Genomic DNA, 15,559 nt, shown 5'->3' on the forward strand with positions numbered 1-15,559 from the left:
TTAAAATTCACAATGTCGACTGGGCACAGAATTCAACCATTTTTATCGAGCATTAATTGCTGCCATGGATGTGGATGCTAAACATGCAGATTAAACATTTACGATAAGATACCCAGTGCAGAGCAATAGCGGGTTAAGCTTAACGAGCTTTCGTCTTCCATTTGGTTTATAAATCATTCCCCCAATATATTGCCTTCTTCTCAAGACTATATGCAATCAACTCATGTTCACACGAACGATTCAAAACCAAGAACGTTCACACTCAATCATTGATATTATCTCCTCGATATCAGAAAATTCATAGTTCATCAGAGTTCAGATGAGTTCATCATGAAGGCAATTCATTCTCCTTTCAATATTATGACGTAGTTATCTATCTAGCGCCAGTTTTCATAGGGACTTAAGCAGGGCTCCCACTTAGCCGAGTTGGAACCTCGAGTTGTGGCGAGCTGGCGCGATCTTATGGCAAGCCGTTTTATTATTAATTAATATCAATAAATCAATTCTTGTTATCAAGAAATAATTTTATGTTGTAAAGCAATGGTAATTCTTGATATCAAGAATTCGATTTCGTGATATCAGGAATTCGATTTCGTGATATCAGGAATTCGATTTCGTGATATCAAGAATTGAATTCTTGATATCAAGAAATATGTTTTAATGATAAAACTACTTGCCACAAGATTGCACCAGCTCGCCACAACTCGAGGCTCCAACTCGGCTAAGTGGGAGCCCTGCTTAAGGCCTTCTGCACTACTTATAGTTACTTGCGCCCTCTATATAACAAACAATGCCTAATCGGTGACCATTGGTACCCCATGATCCTCTTTTTCTTATGTTAACTGAGAGCTGAGTTGATGAGATAACCACCTGTCCAGTGACCTTGCAAGGCGGTAATCCCTCCTGTAAACTATGGCAGATAAGCTTTAAGGTGTTTGGTGAACGTACATGCAAACCTACCAGATGCCAAGCGAGCTGAGGAAGCATTTCATAACATAATATTTAACCAACGAAAGTCACGACTCACTCATCAAGATCGACAAAGCATTGCCAGGCAAAGGGGATTTTGCTTCCGCACTAAATATACACAAAATAGGTTGGGTTACCTCATCGCACCTCATATATCATACCCGATTCTTACATTAAATCAAATCATGTATGGAGACATTTTCGGCGTTTCATTACCCTCTTCGTTCGTTGTTGATGGGCAGACGGTATTATGCAAAGGACAGTCCTGCATTTGCATTTGCCAGTTCAAGTATTTTCCAAGAAAGACATTCGAGATGAAACTGACACTCCTCTCAACAATATTGTTCGCATATGTGATTGACTGAGAAGTACATATATTTCGGAAAGAGAATATGGACAACTCTCTTCAAATGCAACGATTTCAAGGCCTCCGAAAAACGCAGAGCCTCGGATCTACGTTTTTGTACACAGAATAATAATATTGATCCAGACGACATTGAAGAACTGTTGTTCACTGTGTGAATTCTTGCTGAGTCTTTTCAGTTAATATTCTGTCCCATTAAAGTCAGGATTCGAGTACAGAATTCATTCTCATTTTCATTGTGCGCTTAACAATGACAAGTGACGTATATTCAGTCCGACTCAACAGAAATATCCCACTGCAGGTGGAACACTAATATTGTTGGATATTTTTAGACGAAGAAAAAAATTGTACTAGCTCGAAGGCATCAGTATGTTTATGAGACAGAGCACAATACAGTTTTGCTCATGTTGGGCATGTATCTTTTATTATAGATGTAATTTCTATGTATTATTAATTATGTTTAATGGCTAGCTGGCATACGAACTGAAGAAGAAAAAATATTTAAAAAACAATAAAAATGATATTAATGGAAATGGAAGAATATAATATTTCAAGGGTTTTTAAGTAAGTAAACCCTTTTTAATTGACATACCGTAATGTACATGTCTCCTTGGAATGCTAGAAACTAAATAATGGCATAGCGTTGTGGGGGGATTGACACTTGTGTTACCGTGAGGGGGAGTACAGGTCTTGGTAAGTCAGGGAAAACGCATAAACAAGGCCATTGATTAGGAGCACGGTGCGGGAGGATCCTATCATTCTCTTATCATGTTCATTTTACCCTCCCTTTCTACTTTGTCTCTTCTTATTTTTCTATTCCCCTCCCCTGCCGTTTAAATGGTGAGGTGTGACACGTGCCCCCTGCCTCCTTCAGCTATACGCACCTGCATGAAGCTAATTACAAAATACACATCTGCACCCTCATTAGCAATACACAATCGTGTACAAACTAAATTTCAAGACTTTTGTTTGCCTTTTACGGATACTGAACTGATAAAGGTTTGATTAATCATTCGAATCAAATTCGTCGACAATCATTTCCACCGACTGAGAAGCCATGCGCTCATAAAGCTCATAACTTCTGTTTCGAGCAAAGCGGGTTTTATGTTACAGCGCCATCTATCAACCCAGAGTAGGGGCACCTGTAAAAATCTGCTACATTTCATCTCAGGATTAAGGAGCTCCAAGATATCGCACCAAAGTGTGAGTTTTTCCTATTTGTTGCAATGCCAAGCTAATCTGAAGCAAACTGAACTTTGACAGTCAATAAGACAGTCACCGAACGTCGCCATGATTTTGAGGGAGAAATCCAAATATTTCTTTTAAAATGAATTACGACATTCATACTTCAAAGACAATAATCATGAAAATATTATGGGATCATCACAAATGAAATAAAGCAGCTGTCTATATAGATGAACTCGATGACTCTTTACATTTAGGGGTGAAAACCATCTGATTATTCAACTTGAAATGAAATATTGAGAAATTTGTCATTTATCGCAAACTCAATCGTAACTATTTTCGAGAAAAAAAATCAACTCAAGGTCAATTACAATAGCATATTGCACATTCCATAGACAACATGGTCGGATTACGTAAAACTTCATTATCATGTCTGCACTTTTCAATTGGTGAGGCACAAGGCTATTGAAATTGATTTTTTGAAAGTAGTTGGCATCGTGTTTGCAGAATTCATCAAGAAAAGGATGAGACGCTCTATGTGCGCATTGAATATTGTGGTAATCAATATATTACTTTTCATTATGAACAACCCCGTCCCCTTTAAAAACAAAAACAAACAAAAACTAAACTAAACTAAACCAGACTAAACCAAACAAATTTCATAAACTATATTTATGTTCCTGCGACAAATTCACCGGCGTACTGACACAAATAAAGTATCAAAATATGCTCATCTGACCGTAATTAAATGCCTAAAATCCCTGAGCTTCCGGGGGTTCCGCCCCCTGGACCCCATCAGGGCCCTTAATGCGCATATGACCGTAATTAAATGCCTAAAACCCCTGAGCTTCATGGGGCTCGGTCCCTGGACCCCACGCCAATTTACACTCCACTTACTTTAGCACCTCCGCCCTCCCCACTTTGAACAACGTTCCGCAGGGCCTGCATGTAACATGTTTATCCCTATAGTATTAATAGCACTCCAGTCATATCAAATAAACTGACCCTGAAAGACGAAAAAAATACATTAATCTAATTATCGGTCGGTTTTGGGTCAATGTTGAATCGGTTTGTCACGGTGACTAAGGTATTATTACTCCAAACCGAATACCCTAACCTAATATTCTTAACGATTTTTTTTTTTTAACGGAGTAATTGTCGCCGGAATAAATAACGAGTTCCCCCTTCTGTGCTTGTTTTTTGTATATATACATCTATTATTTAATTAACTTTACTTACAGGGACCGCAGACCAGCCGGAATCCTGTGAGAATACGGTCATCTCCTCTGTCTTGAAACGTATTCACGGCGATTGTTCTCGGGAAAATTTGAATTCTTTTCAATCTGCAACGATAAATATTGAAGAAGAACAAATATGTGTGTTTAATTAATGTTTATGATAGTAACTTTTAGTAACCTTATACATAAATCACAAAGTCATTTTGGACTCAGAGAATGAAAACAATTTGACATAAATTGATAAATGTTATTGACATTGAAACAGCTACAACATGTAATAACATGTAACATGCACTATTTTGAAATTTGTGTTCCCTTTCAGGGGCGGATCCAGGATTTGCCGATGGGGGGGGGGGGGGGCCTAAAATGTGAAAATCGCGCCGACCAATATCTCGCTCAGTGGGGGGGGGGGGGGGGTAGTGATCATAATTTTTTTTCTCGTATTTGACCTCGAAAATGTGAAAATCGTGCCGACCAATATCTCGCTCATGGGGGGGGGGGGGGGGGGGGGGGGGGGGGGGGGGGGGGGGGGGGGGGGGGGGGGGGGGGGGGGGGGGGGGGGGGGGGGGGGGGGGGGGGGTAGTGAGCATCATTTTTGGGGGGTATTGACCCCGAAAATGTGAAAATCGAGCCTAACAATATCTCGCTCAGTTGGGGGGGGGGGGTATGCATCATTTATTTTTTGTATTTGACCCCGAAAACTTTTTTTTTTTTTTTATTTTTATTTATTTTTTTTTTTTTTTAAAGCCAGGGGGCCCGGGCCCGTCGGCCCCCCCCCCGTGGATCCGCGCCTGTTCCCTTTTACAATCAAAACCTTGCTCATGCTCCTTGTAAAGGATTCTTCTTCTTCTTTTGTTCATCTTCAAAAGGGCTATGCAGCCTATCACAAAGATCTGTAGCCAGTTTTGTATATGCAGGCGCACTAAACACCGGGTTTACACCCTACTCTTTGCGAGATGTGTACAGCGTATAATTATTAAAGTGCGTAGGGTGTATAGTAGTAGTATTTATTTCCGTATAAAAAATAATGCGATGTATGAGATACGGTGGATTACCCATGCACATTCAGCTTACCCGACGTGGGAAAGTCAAGCATGAGAGCCAGTCGCCGATCCGATTGAGCCACGTCGCCACTTTTCATTGGAATAAATGATTTTTGTTTTCATTGTCATTTTTTGTCATGCTATTGTCATGTTATGTTATTGTCATGACTATCGTTAAAGTCATTGTCATGGCTTATCTCTGATATCGCTTACGTAGACATTTATGTTCTACTTAGTACTACCCCCTCCCCCCCCCCCCTCAAGTATTCTGTGGAAAGTATACGCATGCTACACCGTATATGCATACATACTAATTAATCATAATGGTACCAGTAGCAATGTGACACATTATAGGTTTGATGTCAACATTTCAATACACACGATATCCATCACGAGTGCGAGTTAACCATTTACCTTTTACGTGTTGTATGGTTTGCATTAAGACAAAATGTAAACCCCAATAATCAATCCTCTCTGTAACATTGTGCACTAAAATACAAGAAGTGTCGCAGGATGGCTCCTCTCTATTCACCTCACTTTAGAACTTAACAGATTTTTAAAATTTCTCTTGATCTTAAAATGATCATTTTGACAATTTCAAATGAACGAACTGAATTATTTTTGAATAGACAATAAAAGAACCGTCTAATGGATACAAAGCGATGACAAGCTATATGAATGGTGAACGACAAAGGTTCAAATGATAAGCTAATTAATACAGTAAATCGCAGGTGCATGTATTAAACATGGGTAAAATTAATCATATTGGCATGGCATAGTGCTTTTACTACTCAGTAGTAGGTGGTCCCATGTTGTTAACGTGTAAATGAATAGCAACTGCTGCGCGCAACAAAGGACTCGAGCACAATTGCTTCAATTAATTTTGTCATTACTTATCGTTACAATTATCATCATCGTTTTTGTATAAATTATTATAATTATCATTAATATTGTTATTATAATTATTATTATTATCATTATCATCATAATTTTTCTCACTATTGTCGATATTTTTATTTTTCATTGATTAACATTAAGTCGAATTGAATTGTATATTTTACAGTGTTACATCGACAAATTCAAACTGATTGTAAACTTCCCCAATACCCCAATGTGGGTGACAAGGGAATAAATTGTCATTGTCATTGTCATGTTGTCAAGGTCACTGAGCTCTGTGCAATTAGATACATAAAATATGTGAAGCGTATTAGGTGAAGAAAAACGATACATAGCAACACTTGATGCGGATATTCTTGTTACAAGAAGACAAATATTGACAGAAGTCAGAACAGAGGTCAAAGCTAGAAGTATATCTTACAACAGAATCCAACAGTTTACCATATTCATGGTGATGATTAATGGCTTGACATTACACGAGAACACATGTATACTTATTATTGATTGGCATACTGCCCGTCAAAACACTTTATAACATGGTTTGCTTCCGTGTCATAAAATGTGTACTTCAGAGCCAAAATTACACAATATTCGATACATGAATGAAATTATAAAAAAGACGAATCATGAATCCGCCACGGTCATCAAGTAATTCGTTCGAATTCGATCTGCTGTGTATCCAAAGTGCATTAGCCCAGTTCATGTGAACTCGAGGTGATAAATAGCCGCGTCTGATAAAACGGGTGTCATAGGCCTACTTATAAAATGGTAATAATAATAATAATAATAATAATAATAATACAATTTTGTTTACCCAGGAGGCCTCATCAGCATCAGTGCTGTTCTTCCTGAGTGAACACATGTTTCTCTTGTAATTTCGTTTGCGGTGAAGAGTAGGCAGTATTTTTCTTGACGTGAAAACTGTGATCACAGAGTGCAATTTACAGAGTGCTTGGGAACTATAGGGTCAATGTAAAAGAAATTAATGTCAAAGGTTTGGAAACTAAAAAAAAAAAATAAAAAGGGATAAAATAACTATATTTTTTTTTTCTTACGTGAATTTGTGAACACAGAACACAATTTGCACAGTGTTTTGGGGAAACTAAGGGTCACTGTAAAAGAAACTAAGGTAAGTGCATGCCTAAAAGGGTTGGGAAATTAGGGGAAAAAATATCTTAAAGGATAAATATTAACAATATTTCTCTATTTATTATTCTATTGATATTGTAATTTTATGTTGGACTTTCGTATCAGAACATCATCACAATTCTATATGTGACATACTGCAGCTGCGCTCCTTACTCCTCCACAATCGTGTTAATACGTAAATCGTAAAGTGATCCTACAGTCGTGCGAGTTAGGACAATCGGCCCGACACCGTACACGATTCGTCACCCATCGAAGCCCGACCACGACGGTATATATCCATAGTATCTATCAGATGCAAGGAAGATTATATATCACATTCCTTCACAACAAAAGGCCAAATCAAACTGATTCCTAGTTTATCATCCTGCATTTTCGAAAATGACCAGGAGGAGGTTTTTTATATTTGGTATAATTTCTTTACATACAAATGTTATTAATCAGGCCAAATTTCAACATGAACTACATCTCTTTCCCATTATTTGTACATGCACTAAGAGGCTCAAAACATTCAAAAATTACATTGTATTAATCATTTTTGTTATCCCAATGTCTAGATGCCCTCAGATGCTTATTTATTTCATTTCAGAACGAATATAGTTATCTCGACAAAGAAGGCAACCGAAAAAGGGATGAAGAAATGGACGAGAAACAAGGAATGATTTTATTTGACCTCATCCTAATTGCTATTTCGCCGGGTTGCGCTTGAATGTGAGATTGGTTTAAAAGAGGGCCCATTTGATCCTCTATTCTACAAGAATGTTTTATTATCACTCGTTCACGGTAAGAGCTGTTGATTATGCACATGTATCTCTCCACTATTTCAATTAATAAAAACAAAGTCAGTGTATGCACTGCATTGCGAAACAGGTTTTGAGTATATAAGAAAAATACGTTTTTTCATCTGCTTATCCTACGCCAATCTAAAGTAAAAGATATGCCACATTTACAATGTTTTCCATAATAATTCTGTCTCAGAGAAGTGAGAAGAATGACTCATAGCACTGGGACAAAGTACTTCAAATACAGGTACTTCAATTGGCGGGACTGCCTGGAATGCTCCGCCGTGGAGTGAGGAGAGTGCATTGTAAGAAACAGTAGCTGAATCGACTCACCGAGGTAATATAACACTGTATAAGTGCTTTGATCAATTAATTCATGTATAATTATACTAGCGACACCATCACCATACGGTTACGTGTAGTGGAAAGGCGCTATCTATTCATATTGAGCAGTTATTAACATAATCAAATTACTCTCAGTCTTCTTTAATAGGCTCTCCAATGAAAACGATATTCCTAGAATATTGTCTCATTCTTTGAACTCTGTAATACACATTTTAAAAACAGACATCACTATGCTTGAATATATATTTTTTTCTATTACGATTTTTTTTCTCTAAGAGACAGAAGCACTATTAAGGTCATTTCAAACAATGATTTTATGCATATACTTTGTGCTTGAATCATTAGCAGTAATCAAAATTGGTCTCAGTCTTTTTCAATAGGTTCTCCATTGAAAACAATGCTCCTTAAATTGTCTCAATTTGTCTCCATTGTGGAAATACGACACACGTCACTGTGCTTAATAATTGAACTTAAAATATTAAAAAAATCAAGGATATTTTGTAAGAGACATCATTAAGATCATTTAAATGAATAATATCGAGTATATACTTCGTGCTTGAATCTACGGTAAAGCAACAAAACCCTTGATCAATGACCACCACCCACACACACACACACCCCGAACAAAATCAACACACGCACACAAATAATGTTAACAAAAAATAATAATAATGATAATTATGATAATAATAATAATAGTAATAATACCAATGATGATACTTGTAATAATAATTATAATAATAATACAAATAATAACGAAATAATTCCCGGCATTAATTGAAATACAATTTCGCATACTTAATTAATCTAATTATCTAACTAAATTGTGGTCCAAGCTTGTGGTCGAGTGTCCCCTGAAGCGATTTTCCGTTTCAGTTTCTGCCACTGAATAATAGTACATATTACTTTGCAATTAATGTCGAGGTAAAAATCCATTTCAGTTTATTGATGACATCCATAAATACTTTTACTCAAAAGACAAGTACAGCTTTATCACAATCGTGACACATCCAAAGAATTCGATAATGGCTTGCATGCTTTTGTTTTTATAGGGACTATTCACATGAAAGACACAAACTCTTTCTACAACCCTTCTTTCATCCTTCCATATGATAAAACGGACACTAGTGAAGCTAAAAGATGGGGGGGCGGCGCAAGAGCCACTCCCCTTTTCGCATTACGAAGGAACGAAAAAAGAAGGGCGAAAAAACAGAGAAGGAAAAAGAAAATGCGACTTTTCCCTCATACCATCCTGAATGGCCCTGCATGATTATGTAGATAATTCTTATTTCATCCACTGAGTACCCCGTCCCCACCCCCCCCCTCCCCCTCCCCCCATGGCAGTGCTCCCTCAACGTCTGGACTCTCGCTTCGGACAGTCTTGTAAGCGATATACTGGCATCATGGTGTCATGAAACTAAAACACTTTATTCATCATCACCTGGTTACAGCAGAGTGCTCATTTCTTATCTCAAAGTCAGATAGATACATGAGTGAAAGGATCTTATACATATATTTGTTGCACCATACATGCATACCCAAACCAGGCGCGTACGCAGGGGATGTTTTGGGGGGTTAAACCCCCCCCCCTTTGGTATTTTGTGTGTAAACCCCCCTAAAAAATCCTAAACCCCCCCCCCCTTGGATTCTTTTTTTTTTTTTTTTTTTTATTATTAAAAAAAAAAAAACAATACCCCCATGGCTGACCTAAGAAATTGACCTTACCCCCCTCCCAACGGAGCAAAATGTCAATTTTCAATTTCGAGACAAAAAAAAAAACTCCTCTTACCCCCCCCCCCCCCCCCACCCCCCCCCCCGCTTATTCAGCGGTCGGTTGAGTCGTTGCGATTTTTTTGGGACCCAAAAAAAAAAGTGTCGCTTCCCCCCCCCCCCCCCCCCCCCCCCCCCCCCCCCCCCACTGAGCGACTTTTTGGCCGGCGCGATTTTCAAATTTTCCTGAGTCGTTGCAAAATTTTGGACCGATTTTAAACCCCCCCCCCCCCCCCCCCTTGAAAAAATCCTGCGTACGCCACTGACCCAAACAACTTATCACACAGCGGTATCTTTTTCAAAGTATGAAAGTATGTAACAAAACAACATAAATACGTAACATAAAACGTAAACATGAACAAAAAGGGGGAAAGGACCACTGCATACTACTTCTACTAATAATAATCAAGGTTTATATAGCAATTACTACATCGATGATGTCTCTATAGTATAAGCGATTTGCATAATACATACTACATACACAAGACGTTCAACCGATGTTTACTGAATGTATAAGGAAATTAATCATTTAATAGTATTTTTAAAAGGTTTATAATGACTTATGTCATTCTCAATGAAATTATTGATCTATCTGCAAATTTTAAATGCTAGCACTTATATTGATTTAGAGTCATGCCATACAAGACAACGTCGGAGAGTGAACGGTCGTTATTGATGAGAAACCGATGGTAAAGACTAAAGACATTGCTGTCTTGAGTAAAGGCTCACCTCACGTAGTTTATGCAGGCTCACACTTCCCCGATGGACGAAGGCTATAGGCATGCCATGCGTACTATACAATAATAACTATCATCGATGGATATAATATTTCTGTCCGGTATGCACCGTTAGATAAACACAATACAGTCTTTTATTTTGAAAGGGCTTTTGTAACAACTGGAGCAGACTTTTGTTTTGGTGACAGTCATGCTTAGTGGCCGTTCATAAAGTACAATGTACAGGACACACAAACCGTAGATAATAATAATTATGATGGTATAGTCTGTAAAACGACTTGATGGAAAGTCTAACTTCTAATTATTTTGGGTCTATATTTCTATATCGGTTCGTAGTGTCATTTTTGCAGCGCTATAAATATGTATATATCCATCAAGGAAGTGTTGGACAAGTCGGAAGATTTGTTCATGGTTATAGTCGTGTACATAGAGAAAACGGACGATTCATTGTGTTTCACTACCTCTAAATATAGGTTTCGATCTCTCTGGAGTCAAGTTTCTATGACGGTGTAATTAAAGGAAACCTCACCCAAAGAATACAATAATGTAGGAATTTTGAAAAAATTATGTGTTTTCATGCCCTTTGATGTACAATATTCCTTACGAAAATGTACACAAGTTATATAAATAAAGATAATAATGCCTCGTAAACCTACAATCAGAATCACATCATAATCCTACTTAAAATTGAGAAATTGATATTATGAGCTTAAATGTTTTGAATATCATTATATTGAATCAAGTTAACCACCATTCCTTCCTAACACATACAAAATAATTACTAAAAGAGTTTTCCGGCGACCCATGGCTTTGACAAAAATACAGCTTGAGCACGTTCGTTTCCGACGATTCTTTCTTGTAAAAAAGGAGCCGGGAAACAGAAAACAGGGAAGTGGTGAATACTTACTTACTTACTTCTCAGTGGCGGAGACGTGCAGCTGATTTCAACGAACAAAGCCAATACTGAAAGGATCAAGGCCACAAAGAAAGACGGACAAGTTGAAGGAAGGCGACGATGAACAGAAATAAGCGTGCAATCCGCTTTTGAGACAAGGGTGAGGATGCCGGAGAAAAACGGAGGTCGTTTTCACTGAAATGCAAAATGTGTCCATGTGTCCCTCCGTCTGTTTCTATCAATTCGATCTGGAATGCGAAAATATTAATTTGCGATGTTGTCGGAGTTGTGTGGTAATAGTTGTTGCAGCCAGCGAGGCGAATGGAATCCGTTGTACGAATGATGTGGTTCACCGTGAAATTGATGAGAAGGAAATGGGCTAATATGTTATCGCGAGATGTTCAAATGCATTTTGAGCGCAATATAATGCAAGAGTTGGCTCCCCCGCTATCCATGTACTTAACAGGTGAAAATGCTGGATGCAGAGACTTTGCTGCTCACTCTGCATGTGATATGCACGGCAGGCTTTACACCCGCCGTTGCTCTCTTGCAGGCTTGCACGGTGTATTTCATTAGTGTAGCGCGCATGCGTGTGTGTACATGGATGACGGTTCAGTGGATGAGGTTGGAGTTGAACTTGAAAGATGAGACAGAGAGAGAGAGAGAGAGAGAGAGAGAGAGAGAGGAAGGGGTGGTATCTTGGGGTGTGATGGAAAGAGAAAGGGGAGATTTTGTAATAAGTGGAACAATGAAAGAGGGGGATAGAAGAGGGAGAGAAATAGAGATAAAGAGGGAGATAGTAATTGGAAGGGTGATGGTGGTTATTTTACCTGACTGCTAAGAAAGCATAAATGCTTGTAAGTAAGCAACCAGACGGCCGAGGTACCTGGTAATGAATATTAATACCTAAAAGGGCACTAGCGCATCGTCTTGGTTTTGAACCCGGGTCACCGGATTATACGAGACCACTGCTCTACCGACTGAGCTCGCGCCTCGAAGAGAGGGATAGAATTGGGGAGGGAGAAAAAGAGAGAGAGAGAGAGAGAGGGAGGGAGAGAGAGAGAGAGAGAGAGAGAGAGAGAGAGAGAGAGCGAACGACAGAGATGGGGTGATGTTTAGAACGAGTGTTTGGCACGTTTATCATAATGTATAACAGATTGACCATCGAAATACGATTAATATCACTTACTGTCTTTTCGTATAGGCCTACTGTCTATAATACATAAACGAAAGAGGAAGAAAGAACTCGAGAAAGAAGGAAGATCATCTGTGAGGATTGTCTTTCATGATTTCTTTCTTATCTAAACGCCATTCATATCAGTTTAGATCTACATGTCTCATCACAGTATTTCTCATGAATACTTGATTTTCCTCTATTAAAGGGACTTTGTAACATTGTTCAGATGAGAGATAGTGGTGTTAAGGTAGTGACTTCAATGCTAGATGTACAATTAAAGATAATCTGGAAATTTGAGAGAAAACGGGCCATTATTCATGGTACAAATTGGGAAAAACTGATCTGATTGGTTCCTTAATTCTCCCAACTATATTATTCTACTTCTATTCTGCTACTTGTCAAAGCCTGTTCAGCATCAAGACAAGGACAATTTAATTACATTTTAGGTGAATGTAAATCGTCACAAAGCAATAAAATGGCTCTACATTCCATTCCAGACAGTAAGTGTTGACAGATTTTATAGCCTGTTTTATGTATTTTTCTCATGGAAAAACGGTTGGGAAAATTCAAAAATGGTTGGGAGAATTTACTGTTAATCACTGTTAGAGGGTGCCTCACATCAACGCCTTCAAAGAAAACCATAGATATCTTTGTGGTTTGAAAATTTGTTCAGGACATTTTGCATGTCAGAGGGTTAGTATAGTAGAAGGAATATAGTAAGTAACATTTTATACAAAAATTAATCAATTTTTTTCATCAGCTTTCAACAATGTTACCGAGTCACTTTAATACCCCTGGAAGGGCGTAAAATAAAGATTCCAGTCCTCGTCTATCAATTAAAGGGACTTTGTAACATTGTTCAGATGAGAGATAGTTGTGCTAAGGCATTGACTTCAATGCTAGATGTACAATTAAAGATAATCTGAAAATTTGAGCGAAAACGGACCATTATTCATGGTACAAATGGGGAAAAACTGATCCGATCGATTCCTTAAAATTATTTTCCCATTACTATAGTATTACAATTTAATGACATTTTAGGTGAATGGAAATCTCACAAATAAAATGGCTCTACATTCCATTCCAGACGTCTTTTTATAGCCTGTTTTTATGTCTTTTTTTCATGGAAAAACGGTTGGGAAAATTCAAAAAATGGTTGGGAGAATTTAATTTCAGAAGCGCCGCACATCGACGCCCGTTTGAAAACCCGTTGAACTTTGTTAAAAATCTTCATTTTGCGTGAATTAATTTCGGATTTGGGGCATTGTAGTTGGATAATCCATACATACAAACATAACTTTACGTGTTTTGCATCCTGATTCAACAGATTTGTGAAATCAACCATCACAATGTTACTAAGTACCTTTAAAGATATAGACCAGTTTTGAAAACGCCTCCCCCCTCTCAAAAATGAAATGGAAGCCCTTATTACCAATCGGATTTGGAGCATCGTAGTTGGATAATCCTCCATACATACAAACATAATTTTACGTGTTTTGCATCCTGATTCAACAGATTTGTGAAATCAACCATCACAATGTTACTAAGTACCTGCAGAGAACGCTGTTTTTCTAGTTTGTGAACACTGCTGGCCCTTATAGGAAGAAGGGGGAACCTTTATCAATCAATAAAAAGCGTGTATACTAACTTCATTTTTAGGGAGGTCTACCTAAATCTTTAATTATATATAATTATATAATATGTAAAATATAAGTAGATTCCAATATTCAGAGGATGATATTTTTAAGGGACAAAATGGGCCAAACTACTAAAACCTATAATGATTTATCATATTTTTGACGGTCTAGAAAATAGGAGAGCGTGCATCGAGTATGTCCTATGATGGATACGCCACTGAGATGGTAATATTTATTGGAGTGTCTGATCTTAATAGTTACGAGAATTAGTGACCGATTTTTGCTTTCAGGGTCATCCTTAAGTATCAGGTTTAGTCTGAGAGACGCACCACGATGCGCACTTGAAATAAGATCAACGTGCGCGCATTTTTACGACATGTGCGTAAAAACTGTATAATCTTTTTATATTAATAGAGGGCCATAATATATTTCAGTCTGATAACTCAGCATCTCTACATGATTTCATAAAAGTCAATGAAAATAACGAAATGTCTTTCATTCTTCCCCAAGAATGTGCATACCATTCTTTTTTAAAGAAATTTGTTTTTTAGGCGGGGGACGTGGGGGGGGCTGCTTCTAATACGTATTCGTATTTAGGAGTTTCCAAGATTTTATTCTACTTTTGGTGTAATTAAGAAAAACTGAAATTGTGGCAATATCAACACTCCGCCTCACTGACATGACTGACAATAAAGTAGAAAAAGACGGGAATCTGTAACTCAATACAAAACTTGTTGTCCCTCAATATAATGATAATAAGCCTATATACCAGTGTGATCTATTTTGAAATTTAGTGGGCAATTTGGGGTTTTTTAAAGAGAAAAATCAAGGTAAAATCATTGGAAAGGTGTGTCTATTTCGTCTTTCTGTCATCTCCATTGCGACCAGAGTTGTCACCTCACACTGGGGTTCACGTGCAAACAAAATATCGGCTCGATTGCGAACTGCAGGACAGATTTTGGCTGTCGTCTCGTCCCAATTAATTGATAAATACTGTAAATCTACAAGATCTGAAAGAATAGTATTTAGACCATGTGGTCATGATCATAATTATTCAACTGATTAACCAATATTGCCATAGATGTTGTCAAGGGAATCTTTTATGAAATGAATATACATTCCAACAAATTAATTATCCAATAATTCATGAGAAACAATACAAATTAGTGAAGATTGAAGAAATATAATGTTGACGAGAGAATGGAAACCAGTTACGAGAAGTGGTGATTATAGTGATGCAGAATTTTTTCTTCTCTCTTTCTCTCTCTCTCATTGTTAACAGCAAAATGCATGCAGTACACTGATAAAATTTGCAGGGTCACAAGAGGTCATTAAAAGCAAGCAGTACAATTCCATCTTTTTTTTGACACAAAC

At 37.8% G+C, this 15,559-nt stretch overlaps 1 protein-coding gene across 3 annotated transcripts in view; it reads right to left on the reverse strand.

Moving 5' to 3' along the window:
* LOC580286 (sodium- and chloride-dependent betaine transporter) overlaps positions 1–11,892 on the reverse strand; it is a 69,323-nt gene extending 57,431 nt beyond the window's left edge. Inside the window, exons 1-2 of one of the 3 annotated variants that reach the window (XM_030998439.1) lie at positions 11,392–11,892; positions 3,758–3,861 (exon numbers count right to left, since the gene is read on the reverse strand). In XM_030998439.1, coding sequence (XP_030854299.1) covers positions 3,758–3,799 — 42 coding nt within the window. In that variant the 5' untranslated portion in view covers positions 3,800–3,861; positions 11,392–11,892. Of the gene's footprint in view, positions 1–3,757; positions 3,862–11,383 lie in introns of all 3 variants that reach the window. The other 2 variants (XM_030998438.1, XM_030998437.1) reach the window with 2 other exon arrangements.
* Between the last annotated feature and the right edge of the window lie 3,667 nt (positions 11,893–15,559).

This window comes from Strongylocentrotus purpuratus, unplaced genomic scaffold (genome assembly GCF_000002235.5).
Source record: "Strongylocentrotus purpuratus isolate Spur 01 unplaced genomic scaffold, Spur_5.0 spur5_scaffold_5, whole genome shotgun sequence".
In the NCBI taxonomy this organism is placed as follows: Eukaryota; Metazoa; Echinodermata; class Echinoidea; order Camarodonta; family Strongylocentrotidae; genus Strongylocentrotus; species Strongylocentrotus purpuratus.